This window comes from Camponotus floridanus, unplaced genomic scaffold, assembly GCF_003227725.1.
Source record: "Camponotus floridanus strain SB8 unplaced genomic scaffold, Cflo_v7.5 scaffold165, whole genome shotgun sequence".
In the NCBI taxonomy this organism is placed as follows: Eukaryota; Metazoa; Arthropoda; class Insecta; order Hymenoptera; family Formicidae; genus Camponotus; species Camponotus floridanus.
The window spans coordinates 45,588-68,330 of NW_020229287.1; the positions used below are offsets into that span (position 1 = coordinate 45,588).

The 22,743-nt window shown below is 27.3% G+C and overlaps 1 protein-coding gene across 2 annotated transcripts; it reads left to right on the forward strand.

Moving 5' to 3' along the window:
* The first annotated feature begins 82 nt into the window (after positions 1-82).
* Positions 83-22,567, forward strand: LOC105254811. 2 transcript variants are annotated; one of them, XM_011263724.3, is made up of 25 exons: positions 84-308; positions 566-757; positions 938-1,102; positions 1,898-1,974; positions 3,236-3,368; positions 3,843-4,086; positions 5,136-6,380; positions 7,988-8,703; positions 9,688-10,463; positions 10,530-10,998; positions 11,102-11,188; positions 11,523-11,691; positions 11,833-11,990; positions 12,489-12,730; positions 13,223-13,427; positions 13,504-13,655; positions 14,724-15,188; positions 16,058-16,208; positions 16,939-17,090; positions 17,543-17,812; positions 18,330-18,453; positions 19,641-19,835; positions 20,372-20,649; positions 20,851-21,006; positions 22,045-22,566. In XM_011263724.3, the coding sequence occupies exons 2-25, from the start codon at positions 568-570 to the stop codon at positions 22,129-22,131; spliced, it is 6,906 nt and encodes a 2,301-aa protein (XP_011262026.1). In that variant the 5' UTR covers positions 84-308; positions 566-567; the 3' UTR covers positions 22,132-22,566. The 2 variants fall into 2 exon arrangements, with proteins under 2 accessions (XP_011262025.1, XP_011262026.1); XM_011263723.3 differs by having other exon boundaries at positions 83-308; positions 9,688-10,998; positions 22,045-22,567.
* Positions 22,568-22,743: the final 176 nt, after the last annotated feature.

Below are 22,743 nucleotides of genomic sequence, written 5' to 3' on the forward strand. Positions count from 1 at the left end.
GTTCGTTAGAATGACATCGTTTTCATAAAAATGTTCACTTTTTCTTCAATCATCAATTTTCATTCTTGATGTAAATGTGATATAAATGTTTTGCTTAAGCTTATTATATAAATTATACGATTGTCTCGCGAGTTATATCATTTTATACATAGTACTTATTAAGTAACTGTGATAACTTACAATTAGTCATAATAGTAGTATGCGTCATCTCTGTGCTATGTTCTCTATTGTTCAACAATTTCTTTCGAAAGTTTTCGAAAGTGAAATTATGGCCGCAGCGCAAGGAAACTCAAATTAATTCACATTAAGTGAGTAAGAATTTAATGCCTTTAATATTGAGAATTGTCTCTTTTATAACAATTTTTTATAATTTCTTATTGCTCTCTTCAAAAAACTACATACATATGTTTAATTGCATCTACTAAAACTGGTAAGCTAGTTAAGAGAAAATCCCAATATATTTTAAACTCTGAATTTTGATCACTTAAAAAATATAATCCTGTAATAATGTGCATATATTAAAGTAGTATTGTAAATAAGTTATAAAAATATATCGCACTTTCAGTAATGGTAGCTACTGGTACCACAGTTTTGATGGCAGCTAGCGAGGAGAATTTGTCAAGTAAGACGGAAAATACTACGACACGTTTGGTGAATCAAAATATTTGTTTGCAAGGTGGCGAATTACAGCATTATGATCAAAAGAACATTGAATCATTGATTAAGGAAGATGTGACTACTTGTTCCTCTAATATTAGTAAGTACAAAAGCTATAGATTATATATATTAATTGATTATATTTTCTCAAATTGTATCTTGATAGATTAAAAAATAATAATACTTTAGAATTTATACCAATACTTTTAAACAATTGCTTGTGTAAACCTCAGATATCTTGCTTTCACATGTCTTTAATTTTATGCCTTTAATTTCACAGTAAAGAAGAAGCAATGTAGTCTTACAGCGGAGAAGAATAATAAAATAATTTCTAAGATAGAGTCCAAGGAGAATAAAAATAAAAATTGTGCAATTTGTAAAACTACTCAAATTCGTGAAACCAAAACCTCTAGATTACGAGCTGCTTCTATAATGTTATCCAACGGTGAGTAAATATTTTAAGTTATCTATGTTTTAAAAATTATATAATTTTAATTATATATTAATTTTACATATATTTTTTACATATTTTTTGTATCCCAATATTTTCTAAACTATAAAGTATTTTTCTTTTAAAAAAATATGATATTGTACTATTGACTGTATCATTTTTTTTTCTAGTCTATTTAATAATTTTTTAATGTCTGATATTTATTTTTTCCTATTTATATTTTCAAAAGGTAGATTATATATATTTTATATTATTTGAAATAAAACATTTAAAACATTAATATATTAATGTATTAATACATTAATATATTAATATTTAATATGGGATATACATGTATAAACTTGACGAAATGTTATTAACTATGATAAGTATGTTATTAATAAGTCAATATCATTCTATGATACAATATATTATTACAGTATTATAATTCTATTATATGTTTTAATATATTTATAATATATTATGCATTGAAAATTTCAAAGGTATAAAAATATATTTTAAATTTATCTAAAACATATTCATTTGACTTTCCAAAAAATGTATTTACTTTTTATATAAAAATAGCTAAAAAAATAATAAATTTTATTATCATTTATATATTTGGTTAAATTTAATTCAATCAAAAAATATATTGATTATGAATTAATTACTAATAGTTATCTGGAAACAATTTTTTTTCTCTGGAAACATGTAGTGAGAATTGATGTTATCTAACTGACACACACACACACACTCATTTATTTATACACATAATTATTATATAGGTATTATATAATTATTTCTTTTTAGAAATGGATGTAACATTATCTAAAAAACGTGGATCAGAAGCTCCTGGTTCTCAAAGGTGCAATTCATCAACTAAACAAGTAAGTATTTATTATTATTATTTGATAATTACATACAAATGTTAGATATAATAATATCTAATAATACATAACATATGTATATTTAATATTTAATATTTTTTGCTCAATATCTAAAGTCTCTTTGCCTATTTTTTTATAATAGCGAAACTAAATAATAGCGAAACTAAATAAAAACGTTATTGTAAGATGTAACAAAATCTTACTTTATACGCTACCGAGAAAACTATTCAGTATCATCTATATGATAAAAATCATAAAATGATACACATTTTACTGCAAGTAGTATTAGTTAAGTAAATTGCTATAAGAATTTTAACTATTAATAGCTATAGATTTTAAATGCTAAAATTTATATTTTGCTATCTATTTATTTTTATTTTGATCATTTAATAAACATTTAATTTAAAAACTGATTTTGAAGTGTTGATTGATGAAGTGTTGATTGATAATTAAATGATTCAAATACATAATAATACAAATACACAATAATAATAAATTTGTATATCAAAAGTAATGAATGAAATACAATTCATGGGAATTACTTTTGGAAGAAATCATTTTTTGTTAAATTAAAGGTAATATTTTTTATTGTTTAAAAATTAATATATTTCTTAACTATTTAACATTTTTGATTTTAATAATTTTCACAATTTTCTTAGAAATATGTATAAAATTTCAAAATTACAAAATAAAATCAAAGTTACAAATTAGTATAAATAATAGAATATTAGTATAAAGTGTTTTAGGATTTTTTATAATGACACGAAAGATAAACCAACTCATAATATTGACAATTCTCTTCCACAATGAATACTCATAAGTTAATATAAAGTTAACATAAGTTCATAGGGAAAAGTTTTAATACAAAAGTAAAATAATTGTACATACATAAAAAACTATACAAACATAATAGATACATATCTTAGAAGTTTCTTTTATGCAAAATTAAGCAATCTTTTCAGAGAATCTGCTATAAAAAATACTTCTCTATTTAAAAAAACAAGATTGATCTTTATATAATCCTGAAAAATGACTTTAATTGAAAACAAGATCACTAACTTTTTTCCTCTCAAAATCTTATAAAAAGTTTGTCTGGAACATTTTTGTCTATCGAACTTAGTTTCGAGATATTCAGCTAAACTGTTTAAAATGAAACACTGTACATAAATACATACATAATTATGCATACATATATGTACATGTATTATTATGTATTGTGTATATATGCAGATATTTTTATAATGTATATTTCTGTGTATAGAAAAATTCCACATCTTTAGATGATGGTGTTACCGTGAATCCTATCAAGGAAAGAGATAAGACCTACAAACGAAAATCTTATTTAAATAAATCACGTCATGTAGAAGCAGTGTCTACAGATTATTCAAGAGATGGTAAGAAATTTATTAATTTATTATTTTTTAATAATAGATTTTTGTAATGAAATATTTTCTTAAAATACCGAAAATTGTATAAAAATACTTCTACAATTATTTTTTATACTTCTTCATAATAGTTTAGAGAAAATCATAATAGAAAAAATCATAATAGAAAATATTTTGAAAAATAATAAAGATAAATGATAAAAAAATTTGATGTAAAATCATAAACACGATAAAATCAAAATTACTTAAAGGGAAAATAGTTTTGTGGAAGTTTCTAATAAAAACTATTTGATTTTTATGTGCCATATGTATATATGCGAGCATATGTACATATACTTTTACGTTATACAATTTATAAAATGACTGTTAACTAAAATACTTTAAGATTAATTTTATATTACTGTAGACTCTTTCTCTCTCTCTCTCTCTCTCTCTCTCTCTCTCTCTCTCTCTTTTCAATAATTCGATATATATAATTTTTAGTGGATTCCAACGAAAGACGCTTTAGAAGGCAATCTAACAAACAAAATCAAGTATCTGAAATATCAAGTTCTATTGGTTCTTGTAGCAATCATCAAGTAACAATTGCTAGTCCACGCAGAAAGTATATCGATTCAAAGATAAGTGAAGCTCAATGTAGCAATATGAAGAATCTCTCGAAGACTTTCCCATCATCATCTGTTGCGTCTACTGTCAGCACAAAGCGTTCCATTATACAGCAACCTAGGTATATATATACAATAATCGATGTATTTACACGAAGCATTTAAGATAAATCTGCATTTTACATATCTATGTACATATAGAATGTCTTATTTTGAATAATACGTTAAAATATTTTGAAACGTAAGGATAATGTTTGAAATATAAACGTTATTTGATATTGAGGATAATATTTTGTCAATAATATATTTTTATTCTAAATGCAGTTATATATTTTCAGTTATATAATTCAATTTTATCTTTTTAAATTATATTTTTGTTATATAAATCAATTTTTTCATTATTCTTGAATATAAAGTGAAATGAAAAGAAAGTAAATAATGTATAAGATATTTTATGTTGTTTCAAAAAAATGAAGAAATATATATACCTGTTTGTAGATACATGCATATACGCTTGCATATATGTGCTGTAAGCAAATTATGAATTATATTTTTAAAAATAAGTGTGTGTGTGTGTGTGTGTGTGCGTGCGTGCGTGCGTGCGTGCGCGCGCGCGCGCGCGTGTGTGTATTCCTTGTAATTTTCATAAAAATATTAGAAAACGCATACAATAAAGAAATTTATTTTAGAAACTTGCATCAAATAGTCTTTGAAATAATCTGTTTATCTAGAATTTTAAAAAATATCTGAAAGATTAGGACATTTTTTACAAGACCAGACGTTTTGAATATACAGATATATGTATAAAATATATTAATTTTTTAAATATTTTTACATACAGAATGATCAAAATGGGATTAAATGAGGGAAAATTGATTTATTTTTAAAGAAACATATAATACTATACAAAAATAAAAATTCTAATTTTTAAAGTGTCTTTTTATCTGAAACAAAACCATTCTAATGTTCTTAAAACAAAATATTTAACTAAAATTTAACATACATCAATCGTTATGAGTAATAATATGGAAATTGTAAAATAGAATATCTTGTATATAAATATATTATATAGATGTTGCATTCATCTCATTCCATTAGTATTTTATTAGCAAAAGTAATATTGGAAAGAAAGCGTAACTAATTATAATTAAAATTGACTTTCATTCTTCAGTAGTGACGATTCGGAGGTTTCACGCAAAGTGGATATGTTAACGGCGCTAACGCGAGCTACCATGGAACGTGTGGAAAGACTCGCATCTGCTACAGGCTACGCGAATCATTCGACCGAGAAAATGTCAACCTCGCCAAAAAAGTGTAACGTGTCGAAGCATGCGCCAATTTCAATCCTTAAACATAAAACAGTCGATGGCGAAGGAAGCGAACGTCAAACGTCATCCAGCAGTTCCCCTCACGTGCCGTCACCAGTAACTTTCTCGCCGTCTGTCGTGGAACCTGTCTCTCACAAAAGACACGGTATCCTGAAGAAACGGAGCAGTCTAGATGAAAGTGAGATATTACGTCGTCGTAGCTGTTCTCCCGATGTTTTCTTTGCTGATAACAACTATTCGGAGTTTCGGCCAATCTTAAAAAATCAAAGGCGATCATCATTAGATGAAATCGTCAAGAGAGATCAGAGTCCTGATCAACAGCCTGCTTCGATATTGAAGCGCAAATCGTCTAAAGAAGATGACAGAGAGATTCACCAATTGCAATTAGGATTTCCAGAGCCGCAGAGTATTCTAAAACGAAAACTCGCAAACAATGTGCGCGCTAATAGTGTTAATCATCATGTGACTATTGTGTCGGATGTCGTAAACACGAATGCAGGTGGAAACACAATCGCTAATACGACTACGAGTTTAGTTTCCGATGGTCTTGATGGATCTGAAGTGAGGCCGATCTTAAAGAAAAAATATGGCAAGGAAGAATTTGCCGGAGGTGATGTTTCGTCTCTCGAGCCTCGACCTATACTAAAGAAGAAATTAAGTACAGACTCGGATGAACACGAGCATGATAGGCCAAAGAAGACAATTTTAAAGTCTTCACGGAAAAATTCATACGAAGAGGGCGGTTATGAGACAGAGTCAACTTCACCGAGAAAATTGTCCGCGTTAAAAAATCGAGCAACTGAAATCGAGAATGTACGACCTATATTGAAGCAATCGAGCAGTAGTCGTTATCATGATGATACGCGCGACATAACGACAAACTCATTTTTGCGAAAGAGAGCCCAATCCGTGGGCCACGCGCGATCCATCAACGACGACGATTGTGTCGAGTCAATCCGCGTCTTAACTAAACGAAGGTCTCTCGAGTCAAGCTCACCAATCGATGTATTGCATACATCGACAATTGCAAGTTGCAGTTTCACAACCGATCGACCCGATGTATGTGACATCTCCTATGCAGAAAATAGGTATGTTTAAATTAATATGATAGAATATGAAGGAATAATTGTTTTATTAAAACATTATATACAAACAACAAATATACAATTATGTGAATTAATGATACTTAGAACATTCAAATATCAATAAAATATTTTGTAACACATAATTTATTAAATCTTTATTTTTTTGTATCGATAATATGAAAATACTCTATGTCATGGAGGAAAGTTGCTTAACAGAAACTCCCTTAGAATTCTCAAGGATTTTTTGATCCTTGAAAAATGAAAAGGAATTCTCATTTTATTGGAATTCAGACAATTTAAAAAAAAAACAATCTCTCTGACGAGTGTGTTTCAGAAAACTGTATTCTTATAACATTCAATGCTAGTATACTGGATCTAAAAGTATGAATCAATCACATTCGATTGTTGCTAAGTTAGTTTTTTCTCTGCTCAACGCGTCCAATTTTGCTTTTATATTGTAAGCAATTAATAATTTATACTAATTGGCCAATTTGCAAATTATATGTACTTGAAATATATTATAAATATATATCCATCTCTACTTTAATAAAATATAGAATATGCAATATTTTTTATAGTACTTTTTAGTGATAAAAATATAAAAATGTTAAATAAAAAATGTTTTTCTTATGAAAGCTATTTAGTTTTTTTTCAGTATATTTTTAAATCTTTTGAAACATTTTTAAAACCTTTGACACTTGAAAGAGGAACTCTTTATTTTTTCTTTGTATAAATAAAAAAACGTTAGAAAACACACACAATAAAAAAAATTTTGAAAGTTGCACTTAAAAGTCTCTAAAAAATTTTATTTACATAGAATTTTGAACAAGTAAAGTTAAAAAATTATGAAATTTTCAAGAATTTTTTTACAAAATTTGAGTAAACACCTTATTTAAAAACTCTAGTTTAAAGATCTTAGAATCTTGATGTAAGATTGTATTATTATTAATACTTAAATTCTATTTGTTTTTATATTATTAGTGAATGAAGGGATGCTTCAATATTTTTTACAACTTTTGTGTGACAAATATTTGTTCCTACATGGAACAAAATTTTTTAATTTTAATTATTTAAGAGTGCATTAATATAACTACATATTTTTTAATTAGTAGAAAAGTGAAAAAATTCTCTCAATAAAATTCACTTATCTAAATTCAAATTTAAAAAAGTCTATGTCTAGCCATTTGATATACAAGTGAGATCTTTGTATATACAATTTTTTTTCTACAGCATCACTCCAATAAAAGAATTGAGTCAAATTCTGATTCTGTTGATATGATAGAAAATTTTCTTGCGCTATACAACATTATTTGAAAATTGGATCTTTTACAATTTATTATAAATAATGTATGAGTTTAGTGATACTTTGAGTCCATGCCAAGTTTAATTATAGACCATCTGCACACAAATCTCAAAGCTACGAGAAATCGAGGATAGTCATGTGTAATGTGTTTATGAATAAACGTTCCACGGTGCTGTGATTTGTGATTTGTTTAAAAAAATAAATGAGTTTATGAATATAAGTTATTAATATATACATATGTATATAATATTAGTGTGTTTTTATGTTTTTGTTTATATTTATGTTTTATACGTTTTTTTTTTTTTAGTTGTGCAGTTGAGGATAGTAAGCTGTCGTGTGGGAAATCCTGTCAAATCAAACAAAATCATATGAATAATACGGAGGAGAAGAATAAAATGGATTCTCATGTATATTTCGTGAAGCTCGACACCGACGTAGACACCGACAATCATCGCGATGGAATAGAGAATCTTACTCAGACGACTGACAAGAAAGAAATGAAAAACAAGGAGGATCGGCGGGATATACAGGAGAATTCTGCTACTATTCATCGCAACAATAGCGTGTCAAAGATGACACAACACTTTAAGGCCCTACAGGAGAAGGTGAGCGCTACAACTGGTGATTCTCAACATATATCTATGCAGAAATCATCTCGCGGTGTTCAACGTTATCGCGAACGTAAAAAGACGCAGGCCTGCGAAAGATTTAACACGCAACCGGTAACTTCTCAAGAAGTGCGTGAGGCAGTTTTACAGAATCAGCGCAACACCGTTGCGTTGAGTATTTCGGGAACACTTGCTAACGAACCTGAACCATCTAAACTCAGCTTAGCCGAACGCGTGCGACTTTTCGATCAAAAGATTACGACTTCAAATACTGCTGCATATCAGAAAAGATTAACTCAGAATAAACGATTATCCACACGCTACAAAACACAGCCTGTAACTTCCGAGGAGGTTGAAGTGGCGTCTCGGATATCTTCACTGAATGTAAATCATCAAATTCGAACCTTAATCGGAGGCAAGTATTAAATAAAATAATATTTGTATCGATTACATTGATAAACATGAAAAATATTTTCGCTTCTAAAATGATTAATTCTTATTAATTTTGATAAGGGAAAGGAATAAATTACATTTAAAGCTTTGAATTAGCTTTTATTTTTATGTAGCTTTTTTAGAATTTACAAAAATATTCAACTTTATCAAGAAAATTTTGAATCAAAAGAATTTGGATTGACATCGTACACCGAATCTAAGCCAATATCTAATCTAATGATTGAAACGTAAAGACATATTGTTTAAATTTATTTTTTTTTAAGTTAATTAATACAAGAGGCATTTTATGAAGCTACTGTTATTTTTAAACATTTTGCTTTGTTTAAGTTTAATTTTCAAGATTTCAATTTTCAAGATGCCCAATGTATCGACAATTTTTATTATGTATGTGGTGAAGTAACTTTTTCATTTCAGAAAAATGTACAATTATTCTTTTAATCAAGACAATATATCATTATTTCGGTTATAAGATAGAAAACCAAGACGAACTTTGAATGCTTTACTATAATTTATGTACAGTGAATCTTCGTAATTGATTGAGAAATAATGTAGGTCAATATCTTTTATTCCTATCGAGAGTCTGAAGATCACGAAAGTAATTATTATTTTTCGCATACAAATTAATCAGGAAGCGTTTAAGACTTGATATTAAATTAGTCTGCAAAACTTACTAAATTAAGATTAAAACTTATAAATTAAAACTTTTATTTTGTTAAAAAGATTAAATATATTTATATTTTGAAATATAGAGCTCTCTAATAAAAATATTATCATATTCTTTTTTCTCATATCATTTTTAATAAGAATTGACTAATTTTATAAAGGAAAGAGAAAATTTTGAGAAAATACACCAATTAGAAAGACTATATCGATTATAAAAAAACTTATATGTGAATAAGCAATAACAATTACAAAATAAACAATAATAACAATTTATTTTTTTCAGAGCATTCAAAGGAATATGAGAGACCACCTTATGCATCGCCGCTTACAAGCATGTTGCAGCAAGATTTACCAAAAAGTATTCTAAAATCGTCCATTGGTTATACGAAAAATCTTTGTACTAAAGTCGCAGAACTGCAAACTGCGAAATTGACAAAGCCTATGCTCAAGAGGGAATCTGAGGAATCGGAACAACCAGCTATCTTGTCGAATTCCGAAGTGTCTCTTCGTTCTATTCTAAAGAGTAATCTTAACTTGAAGCCTATTCAAAACGCGAATGGTGCAACAACATCGAAAAGTGAAGGAAACTCATGTGATATCGAGAGTCAAAATCAAAGCAGTGAAACTGCTAAATTCTGTGAGGGATTAGATGATAGTTCCGACATAACGACTAGTGTGACGCAACACAATTTACAATACATTTGCGACGATACGCAAGCAATTGTTTCTAAGAAAAGTGATAACGTAGAAAACAGAGCTACAGTGCCTTCTCATAAAACTGCGATATTTCAGAATGAGAAAATTCTATTGAATGACATAAATAACTGTAATATTGATACCATTTCGAACAATAGAATATTAATGAAACGCGATGATAAGTGGCATAATAATTTATCGATAGACAAATCGAATAGGATATCGGATCTTCGCAACGACAACGATAACAATGATAATGAGGACAACGAAAAAGGTGCCGATGACAAAAAAGAGAAGAGAACAATAGCGGAACTAAACGTTGACGACGATGATCAGGGATCGTCATCGTCCAATGATTATGAGGTACATAATATTATTGAGAATGAAAAACATACTGATATTACACAATGTTTTAATTCATTAACCAAGAATATCCATCAACACTTGCGGGATAATGAGAGGCGAAAAGCACAACAACGTTTGGAACAACCGTGTCGCAGTGCGACCCAGGTAATAGCATCCATAGAAACGAGCGAAATGCCGAATGTGAGTATTGCCGATCGATTGGCCGCACTACGTCACAGTGGTAACACAAGTTGGAAGCAACGCGTGGCCGATGGCAAAACTAATGAATCATTTGACAAATTATTGAGCGCGGACGAGAACACGATGCTCAAGTCAGGTGTGTTGGCCGACTGCATCGAAAAGTTAGAGTCCTCCATGGAAAGCTGGAAGAATAGAATCGTGATACCAGACGCGATTAATTTCACTGTTGCTGGTAAAATGAAAGTGGTCCAATCGAAAGACGAAAATTCATCATTTCTCACGGACACTATAGCGAATATTTCAAATCAAAAGAAAAAAGTACCACGTCCGCAGCGATTCAAAACGAGAAAAGGTAAAAAACGGGAGAGATATTTAATAAATAATAGATAGATTTAATTCTTGATTGAATACTAAATAAGAACAGAACTTGGTGAGAATTATATATCTTTTCACAGGTGCAGTATCAACTCCTACAAGTCCATGCAAAGATTTGTCTTCAACCATGCGTACTAGTTTCTCTGAACCTGCTAGCGACGACAGCGGTATTGATATAATTTCCATCAAAATTTGCTTTAAATGGCTATTAAAAATATTGTACTTTTAATCTCGCTGACGATTTACATTCTAAAGAGAACGAAGGAAAATATTCACACAATTTATAATATTATTTTAGCAGTTTTAACAGGAATATTTTTGTCATTGAATTGTTGGGACAGATGTGATTAATATTCTTACTAAAAAGTTGAACTAACGACAAATGTGATTTTTCTTTTAGTTTAAATATTTTCGATAAATTTTTATTTAATGAAATTAAAGTTTATTATATATAAAAAGTTATAGATTATTATATATAATTTTTATATGTAATTTTTATAGGTGAAGAATGTAAAGCGGAACACGTCTTGTTGCCAACTGTTTCGGTACTTAAAACGGATGATGAAACGTTTACCTCTTTCTTTAGCAATGTATCATTGGAAAAGTGCGAAACCGAATGTCTTGATTTAGATGAAAATGACTTCGATATAATTGCACCGCAATCCAAATTGTAAATTTGTGCTTTTTATTATCACTTGTAAAAGATTAAAAAAGAAAAGAAAGAAAATAGGAAAAAAAGTCCAACTCGTTCGAAATGTTTTGGTATGCGTATGTAAATATATCTAGAATCTAAATTACATTTTCTCGACAGATTAGTGCAAAAACGAAACATACGAACGCAACGTCGACGAGCCACTTCGAGAAATCCTCTAAAAGTTCTCGCAGCACGCACCGATTTAAGATCAGAATATACCGAGATTCGTACAGACATAGTCGCGAGAACGATCAAAAACCTTAACGTAGAAAAACGTGAGCATATCTAAATTTCTTTGCCGCTTTATAAAGGTGTTTATTCTCTAGAAAAATATGAAAGACCCAAAATTTTCAAAGTGTTTTTTGTACCTTAAAAAACCAGGAAATATTCTCATGGAATTTTATTGGGAATTTTATTCAGAGTTAAAAAAAATTCCTTGATGATTTATTCTTAAAATATATATTGCATTAATAATAATTTTGTATTGTATTAAAAAAGTGAAAAATGAATATAATTTTGTATTCTATTAAAAGAGTAAAATGTTCTCTGAATTAGATATTTATCTAAATTCGTTAAAAAAATTTTACGTCTAACTACTCAATATATATTTTACAAAATTGCATCAAAAAAATCTTTAAATCTTTATTTTTTTATCTGACATTTTGAATGAAGGATCAGTATTTTTTTGCAAAATTTGAGATTAGACATCTTATTTGCACATTTCAAAATGTTTCGATTAAGATTCAAAATTTTTTAATTAATTAATGTTTCAGTCGCAAAGAATTCTTCCTTCTCTGTTGAGGCTCTCGCTGGTTTAGCGTCTACCGAAGACTTTAGCACAGTGACTCTGAAAAATATATCAGAAACAAATGTATCCGCGAATAAATTGCAACCATATAAAGATATAATGTTGATATTAGTTAAAGGAAGACGACATGTTCAAGTTAGACTGGTTGAGCCTATCGCCGAGAGTATCAATAGCGGTGATAATTATTTATTAGTAACGAAATCGGAGGTAATAATATATAAAATATACATATATAAAATTATATACATATATAATAAAATACAACATACTAGTTGACACTTTCATTTTTTTAACAAAATAAGTAGCAATATAGAAAATATATTAATCATTCTGAAATAGATATCAAATATATAATGATCATCTATGATGATATATATACATATGGTGACTATATATGAGTCAGATCTATAGGGTGTTTTTAACTTGGACACTGTAATATATCTTAACTTTGATAACGTTATTCAAGATCGTATTAATATTACTATATGATGCGCTACTTAAAACTTTATAATTTTTGTATGGAACATTTTTTGCATTGTTTTCGAGATATTATTACAGTTAAAATTGTCCAAGTCGAAATAGAACAATTTGTATAGTAGATTTGTATTAGAGTGTAGAATATTTATCGATCGGATTTTGTACTTTCTTTCTTTTTTACTAATTACTAATAGTTAATAAAATTGGCTCTCGGCATCACAGATTTTCAACTACATAGGGAGATACAGCAATATCATTGAAAAAACCCGTGCCGTTGAGATCGCGTTGAGCATTCAACAACGAAAGGATCTAGGTTGTCAAGCGACTAAAATTATTTCTGTAAACGAAGATAAATTAAACTGTACGAAGGATGAAGTCCAACAATTTTGGAAGTATCTTGGTGTGTTCAATAATGAAAGACTCAATGGTATGTCTTGCATTCTTATTGTTTTGTAATGCAACATTATATTTTTTTTATATGCCCATCAATAATATTATTATAGTTGTCGAGGCTGGTCATCCTGATGAAGATGAACTCTATGAATCTGCTATTATCGATACAAATATGGTATATGAATTGAAAAATGAACAGTTAGTGCCGCATGAAAAGTTCTGGGGTACATTACCTAAGATTGAAATGCTCGATAAGAACAAGGTAATTGCTTATTTCATCTTAAAATACATAATTATTATTTAGATAATTCATAATTCACTTTTCATTTAAATAATTCATAATTCACTATTTCATAAAATATAAAATATTTATAAAATCTGCTAAATAAAATATAGCGAGAGAGAGAGAGAAAGAGAGAGAGAGAGAGAGAGAGAGAGAGAGAGAGAGAGAGAGAGAGAGAGTTCTTAAAATATTAAATGAGTAAAAGTGCTGAATATATATTGGGTAAATCATTACGGTTATATTCTCCATTCGGAAATTTTACCAGTAAATCATTAAAATATTTTAAAATATTTTTAAAAATTTTACATATAAGGCTTTTTACAGAAAGATTGAAAGATATAAAGATTTACAGAGTTCACAATATAAAGTTATGAATTTTGGAGAGAATAATGAATAGTGAAAAATGAAAACATTCATATTGTGTTTATTCTCAATTATTCAAGGCAACCAGAACCGAGGGTTCTTTTTAATTAATCAATTAGTCCTTAAAAAAACGATTTATTTTTATTTTGTGGTTAGATTAAAGAATTAAAAAAAATAAAAGATAAAAATATTATGAAACGTATGTGATTTTAAATTGTAACTATTTTGATTTTTTATATCTACATTTTACAATCTCCAAAATTACTGCTGAATAAAAAATGTCGTAAAGATTGCTACTTATAATTACACACTTGCATACTTTTACAAATTTCAAGTACATTAAAACTTTAATTACATAATAGTTTATCGTTATCGAAATATCTCGGTTGTGCATGTCTAAACAATAAATTTTTTGATAATTTGTTTCATTTCTCTTTCTCTTCCTTCTATCCTTCTTCCTTTTTCCCTTTCTTCTCTCTCTCTCTCTCTCTCTCTCTCTCTTTTTGCAAAATTGATTGGATATGCTCAAAACCGGAAATCTATTTTTACTAAATCTATTTTTGGTTTAAATTTCATTTAAAAATTGTCTTCCTTATTTGCCTTTTTTTGCGTCCTCTTTTACGTCCTAGAAATACATAAGGCATTATATTATGTTGTATGTATTTTTTTATACTTCTCGCAAAGATCCTAGTGTTTGACTTTGGCACCGAGATGTATATTTGGAGTGGTAAAGGAGTTACGGCGGACAAAAAGAAGCTCGCCACACGACTTGCCACGGAGATGTGGAATGATGGATACGATTACAGCGAATGTACTGTTTGTCCGATTAACGCGGCTCGTTTAATCGGTAATCGGACAAGTTCCAGTTCATCCGTAAAATCCGCCAAGAGCAGACCTGAGTGGTGTTTACTTGCTAAATTGACACAACACGTGGAGACGATACTCTTCCGAGAGAAATTTCTCGATTGGCCTAATGTCACAAATGTGATAAAGGCGCGAGGTCGAAAGGACAATATACGACAAATCGATGGTGTTATAAATATACACTTGGATGATAACGACGATATGTGGTTACCGAACACTACTTCAGTTGATCTAATCTTAGAAGGATGTCATTTAGGTAGAGGCACTGGTTATTACGATAACGAGGTAATTTGTTCTTTTATTAGTACGATTTAAGAAATATTTTTTCTTCATTTATGTATATTAAGTGTATAAATAAATTATTCACAATTTTTTATGAATATTAAATTTTATAAAAAATACTGGAAAATTTATTTATACACTTATATATTGAAGGCAAAATATATAAGGTGTCTGTTTCTTGGAAAAATATGAAAAACGTGGAAAACGTCTCAGGAATTTCTTTTTTAGATGAGGGAATACTTATGGAATTTTTATTGAAACTCAGGAAATTAAAAAATTTTATATTCTCTTTTTATATCTTTCTCTTAGTTTATTCTTATAATGTAAACAATTGATAAGCCAAGTGAATGATGTATTTAGTATATATTATAAATATATATTTATTTGTTATATCTATACGTTTATACATTCAATGTATTAAAATATTGTTATATGCAGTATATATTCTTTTTAAGACCATTTTCAATGATAAATAATAAATAAAAATATTATGAAAAATGTTTATCTCACAAAAGTTTATTAACTTTTTCTTTTCAGTACATTTACAAATCTGGAATTTAAAATTTATAAAAGGTTTTATATTTTTATTTTGTATAGGTGGAAAACACATTAGAAAACATACGTATAATAAAAAATTTATTTTAAATTTCATCCAAAAATCTTTAGAATATTTTCTTTATCTAGAATTTTGAAGAAAAATACTTGGAGAATCAGAGAATTTTTGAAAAAATTATAAAGTAATTTAATTAAATTATTAATAAAGACATAAGCGTTTTTTAATACACTTTCGTTTATAAAAAAATATATATATGTATAATCAATATTCGACTAATTACAAAACTAACTAATAGTTTCATTTTATTTGATTTTAGCTAAGGAAAGAGTATGTCGTCGTTACCACAAACGTGATGGTATGGCATATCGATGAATTCTCGCATGCACTTTTAAATGAATCGTCTATTGGACAATTCTATTCTGGTGATAGTTATATCATTCAATGGTTGTACTCTGTTACTATTACTGGTAAGTCTTTTGTTATATAATTTCGTGAAATTGAAGAACTTATTTCTATAGCGTGTTTTAAATTCACATATTTTTTAAAAATATTTAGAAAAGAAATGAAAAATTTTTTACCTTTATACTTTAACTTTGTAACATAATCTTTATTTTCTAATAGTAAGTTTAAAAAAGTTATTAAGTTTATAAACTTATAGTTTATAAGCTCTTTATGTATATGACTACGTTTACACGGCTTCAAATTACGATTTAATAACGCTGATATTATAACTCCTATTTAAAGTGAGTTGTGTTTATACGTTCAAGCTTGTCCTATCCTCACCAAGCTAAAATAACTTAATAATTTTCGAGTGAAGTGAGTCCAAGAAATGATACCAATGAAGTGATACTAAATTTGCAAACAAGAGAAAGTTAAGATGTTTAATTTTAACGGCGTTATTGCCATCGTTACACTGTGGCCGTTTATACATTCTTTTTATGTCGATGTAGTAACGCTAAGCCTTTTCGCCAAACGACTTTGAGTTCCTACATCGATGTAATAACTTCATTTCGTAAAAGAGCGTTTAACACGGCATCTAACGTCAGTAGTAATAATATCAATGTTAGAACTTCGGCGTAAATCAAGTCGTGTAAACGTAGTCTATGTTTGTGTAAATTTTTTTAATTATAAAAGTTTTAACTTTCTTAAAGTATACAATTATTTTTACATGTTCATTTTTGTTTTTTGTGTTCATAGGTAGGGAACTCACTGGTTTGCCGTCTAAACACTTGGCAAAGGGTCGAGATAGATCCGTATATTTTATTTGGCAGGGCAGAAATGCATCTTTGAATGAAAGAGGTGCTGCAGCGTTGCTAACAGTCGAATTGGGCAATGATCGAGGCCCTCAGGTGAGAATAATAAAAAACAATCATATATGTGCTACTAGAATTATTTCATTTATTTGATATAAATAGACTTCTAATAAAGAGACTTCTATCGATATAACTATAAAGTACAAATCTGTTTTCTGTATATTACACAAAAATCGCATTATAATTGTGATGTGCATAATCAATGCAAAAATTGCGCTATAGTATAACTTAAGAAATTATTATCAGATTATAATGACAAAATGTCTTTCTGGAAAAATATGGAAAACCTAGAATTTCCAAGGATTTCTTTTTTATCTGAAAAAAATCAAGGAATTTTTATGAAATTTTATTGAGAAGGAAAAATTTCTCTGTTAAATTCTCTGTTTTGAAATATTGAAAGTGCAATATATATTTTTATTGTAATTTTTAGCGAAAGATATTATGTAATTATATAAATATTCCGATATATGGAGGATTTATATTTACAGATTCATGTTGTCCAAGGACATGAATCGGCTGCATTCTTAAATTTATTCTCTGGAAAGATGATAGTGCACAGTGGTAAGAAATCTGAGAAAAAACATGAGCAATGGAGATTGTACATTTGCCGAGGTACTTTAAGTTCTGAGACATTTTTGATTGAAGTCTCTTGTAGCACTCGACAATTGAGAAGTAGAGGTTCTTTTGTATTGTTAAACACCAAAAGTGCAAAAATATACGTCTGGCATGGAAACAACTCATTACGCCATATTAGAGAGGTATTTTCCATTAATTTCCATAAAAATTATTATTATTATATAATAAATATTAATATATTAATATATTATAAATATTATATAATAAACAATAAAAATTATTATTATTATATAATAAACGTACAATATTAATTAATATTTATGTGCACGTGGCTAGAGTTTTGCAATAAATCTCGCATTTTGCGTACTTATAATATAACAAATATAAATAATAGAAATTAAATAGTGGTAGTTTCTTTTTTTAATTTTAGTTTTTATATCATATATATTATGTAATTATATATATATATATATATATATATATATATATATAAATATTCCAATATATGGAGGATTTATATTTACAAATTCATGTTGTCTAAGGACATGAATCGGCTGCATTCTTAAATTTATTCTCTAGAATTTATTCTCTATTTTAATTTTATTTCTTTTTCTATATCACTTTGTTTTTGTTTTTTTTTTCTCTGAGATGTTATTTTATACACAGATTACTTTGTCTCATTCTTTTTCTCTTTTTTAGAATGCAATAAAAGCAGCAAATCAATTGAAGAAAAATCGACCAGAGGAAGTCGAATTGTCAAACAAGGATAATATACAAATTCATGAAATTTATGAAGGTTCGGAGCCTGAAGAATTTAGTAACGGTGAGTGATCTTTTTAGTGAACATTGCGCTTTTATGATAGAAACACGTGCGCCTTTATGATAGATTTTAATTATAAAATATTTTGAGGTCACTAATGTTCATAATAATAAAATCATTGTCTTAAAAATATATTATTTTTATACATGTTTTCTCTAACTGAAGCACTTAGAATATCTCTGTTTCGTATCATTAAAGAAAACATCTGTTCTATGTGCTCGAGTTAAAGGAAACACCTTGTGTATATTTACAAGTTTATTTTGTGAGAAAGACATTAAATTTAGCAAATTGAATTCTATATGATTTTTTAACATTTTCAAATAATATAAATATAATATTATAATATCAATCATTATATATATATGAATTTGATGATTTTTATTACGATATTTAATGATGGAAGAATAAAAATGTTATATAAATGAGAAATGATTATCTTACGAAAACTATTCAATTTTTTTGGTAATTATTTATAGGGACCACACATTCCCCAATTTCAATAATTCTTATAGGTTATCAAGCTCATCAATCTGAATAATGTTTTGAACGTTTTAGTCGGTGATTGCTGCTTATTAAAAAGTTATAAATAAAAAACGTCTAATGTAATTTCATGATACCATATACCAACTGTACTTTGCAAAACGAAACAAAGTTTACTCAGTAAAAGTCAAAGTGAAATGTATACGGTGTCATAAAATTACACATTATCCATAAAGTTTTTTGTTTATAATTTTTTAATAAACAATGACTGTCCATTAAAACAACCTTCACAACATTACTCAGAGTGACAGACATTGATAACATATAAATGAGAAGTGAGAATTATATATTACAAGAATTATATAAACTCGAGAGATGTCTCTATAAAATAAATAATTATTAAATTCGCTTTACTTAGAATTAGATATAAAAATAAAGAAAGAAAAGAAAGAAAAGATTTTCAAGGAATTTTTTTTTGAAAGAGTAGGTACCCTATACACAATATATTTTTTCTTAAATTATATATTTAAAAAATAAAATTCTGGTGTAGAATTATGTATTTACAAATTAATTAAGAAACAATTTAGATCTCTTTCTTCTCTATATAGCTCTTTTAATTTTAATTTAGCAATCTAAACAGACAAAAAAATGAAAAATATAATGTAGAATAATGTCGTTTTTCTAACGACGTATTATTTTGTATTTTTCAGCATTAGGTGGTATGAATAAAAAATTATACTGGTCGTTGGAAACGTCTGAAATACAAGATCATACTCCAAGACTTTATCATCTATCGAGTATTTCTAAAACCTTTCGCGCAATGGAAATATTATGTTCCCATCGTGCAGATCTCACGACACCGTTTCCGTTTTCACAGGATGATTTATATCAAGCGAATCAACCAGGTATGATATTTCTAAAAGTGCACTTCAAATATTAATTCGTAGATAAGCATATAGTCGTTAATCCTGGTTTGAAAAAAGTTTTTATTTTATTTGACAAAGAGAAGTATTTTGTAATTTAGTATTTTATCAAATAAACTGGAAGCTTCTAATGTACTTTTTTAAAACTTTCTCTTCTATCAGCCTCACTTTTCTCCTTTTTTGTTTGTTTTTTGTTACAAATTATTACAAATTGTTATTGTTACAAATTAACTTATGAACTAAATATAAACAAATATACTTTCTTTAAAACATTAAAATGATACTAAATAATGATATTAAAATGATACTTAATAATGATTCTAAATAATGTATAGCCAATTTTGTTACATTTTTATTTGCGACATTTTTATTTATTTTTTTTTATTTTTTCTAAGTTTTAATTTTATTTTTATATATTTCAATAATTTTTAAAATAAAATATGAAGATGTTATTACGAAAATTTTTAGCAAAATTGTTACATAACATTCTTATATCGAAATCTGCAATTCTCTTTCAGCCTTATTTTTATTGGATGATACAAACGTGATTTGGATTTGGCAAGGATGGTGGCCTGATAATGGAACGGAAGATCAATCTGGAAGTAAAACTATCCGTTGGCAGGCTGAGAGAAGAGCAGCGATGACATTGGCGATACAATATTGGCGAAAGACTCGAAATGTGCAAACAACGAATTTACCAATATATTTAGTATGGGCTGGTTTAGAACCTTTGCAATTTATAAATCTCTTTCCTGAATGGATGTATCGGGATGATGTTGCTGAATTAAATATAGAAGTATGTTTAAAGAAATATATATATATGTATATTATATTTTTTCTCTGTTCAAATCTTTTTATATTTTTTATATTCTGCTAGAAACAAGGATTTAATTTTAAAGTAATAAATTCGTTTTTCTATGCATGTATGATTCATCATATTTCAAGTGTATGAAATTTATATATTATATTTCTAATGTATATTTATTAAACATATCAGGATGGCCGACATCCAGGAGAAGTGTTAACTGCAGAGAATGAATTGGCTCGCTTAACACAAAGCATATATCCTCCTGCTCAGTTATTGCAAAGACCTTTACCAGACGGAGTCGACCCTACACGTTTAGAATTGTATTTATCACAACAACACTTTCAAGTTAGTATCATGTATATATATTTTTGATTTGTGAATATAAACTCTCTCTCTCTCTCTCTCTCTCTCTCTCTCTCTCTCTCTCTCTCTCTATATATATATATATATATATATATATATATATATATATATATATATATATATATACACACACAGGATGTACGGAAAATCGCCCGCAGTACTTCAGGAAGTGATTCGAAATCCAATAAAAGGAAGGAAAAAAACTATATGAACATAGGCCCGGAAATAAATCATTTTCGAGTTATAGCCATTTTATATTAAAAAAATCGTAATTTATAGCCCGCATGACATCCCTCTTTTTTAAATTGAAAATTAAAATTTGAATTTAAATTTAAAAATTTAAATTTGAATTTAAATTTAAATTTGAATTTTAAATTTGAATTCAAATTTAAATTTTTAAATTCAAATTTAAATTTTTAAATTTAAATTCAAATTTTAATTTTAAATTTAAAAATTTAAATTTGAATTTAAAAATTTAAATTTGAATTCAAATTTAAAATTCAAATTTAAATTTTTAAATTTGAATTTAAATTTAAAATTAAATTTAAAAATTTGAATTTAAATTTAAAAATTTGAATTTGAATTTTAAATTTGAATTCAAATTTAAAAATTTAAATTTGAATTTTTAAATTTAAATTTAAATTTAAAATTTAAACTAAAATTTTTAATTTTTACATTTGAATTTAAATTTAAATCTAAATTAAAAATTTTTAAATTTCAATTTAAAATAAAAAAATTTAAAAAAGAGGGATGTCAAGCGGACTATAAATTACGACTTTTTTATTATAAAAATGGCTATAATTCGGAAACGACTTATTTCTGGACCTATGTTTATATAATTTTTTTTCCTTCTTTTGTTTTATCGTATAAGGCAACATATATTAATAATATATAAAAACTAGTAAAATACTTTTGTTATATTTAACAATAACATATAAACATATATTGATAATAACAAAAAAAATAACATATTAACAATTTGTCTCAAAAAAACTATAGATGATATGTTTCATGATTTAGGAACTATTGGGAATGAGCAAGGAAGAATTTCAACAGCTTCCAAACTGGAAACAAGTGAATCTTAAAAAAGAAATAGGATTATTCTGATGGATTGTTTTGACTGTCTATACTGTAATCGATAACTGTGTTTGCAAAATGTTCAAATTTTTATTGTTTCCGATATTTATAACTTGAAAATTGGAGAAAACTGTTTCTAAATGTGTTTTTGTTAAAACTTGCCATATATAAAACGAAATATTTCGATCGAGAGTATGTTAACGACGATAAACCTAATATAATAATTAACCGAAGATTAAAAATTAACACGGGTCGGAAACATTGCCAGCGCTATTTGAATTATGACGCATATATATAATGATATATAATAGGCATACAAACACAGATAATTATATATTTTTAATACCTGCTCGATGAGAATCTGCTTGCGAACATTTTCTTTATATTTGTATAATCTTTATAAATTTGCGTATGTGAATGATATGTTGTTCTACCTTATTCCTTCATGTATAATATCTATGTATAAGATTCATAACATATTCTACATTTTTAAATACTATTTTGTAAAAAACGTTTTATATATAATTTTTTTGTTCTTATATAGTAGTATTTAAAACAAAGTGAAAATTCCTTTATTCCTTAATATATAAATTATTCCTTAATATATAAATATGCGGAAAAGTAATAACAATTTTTTAATTT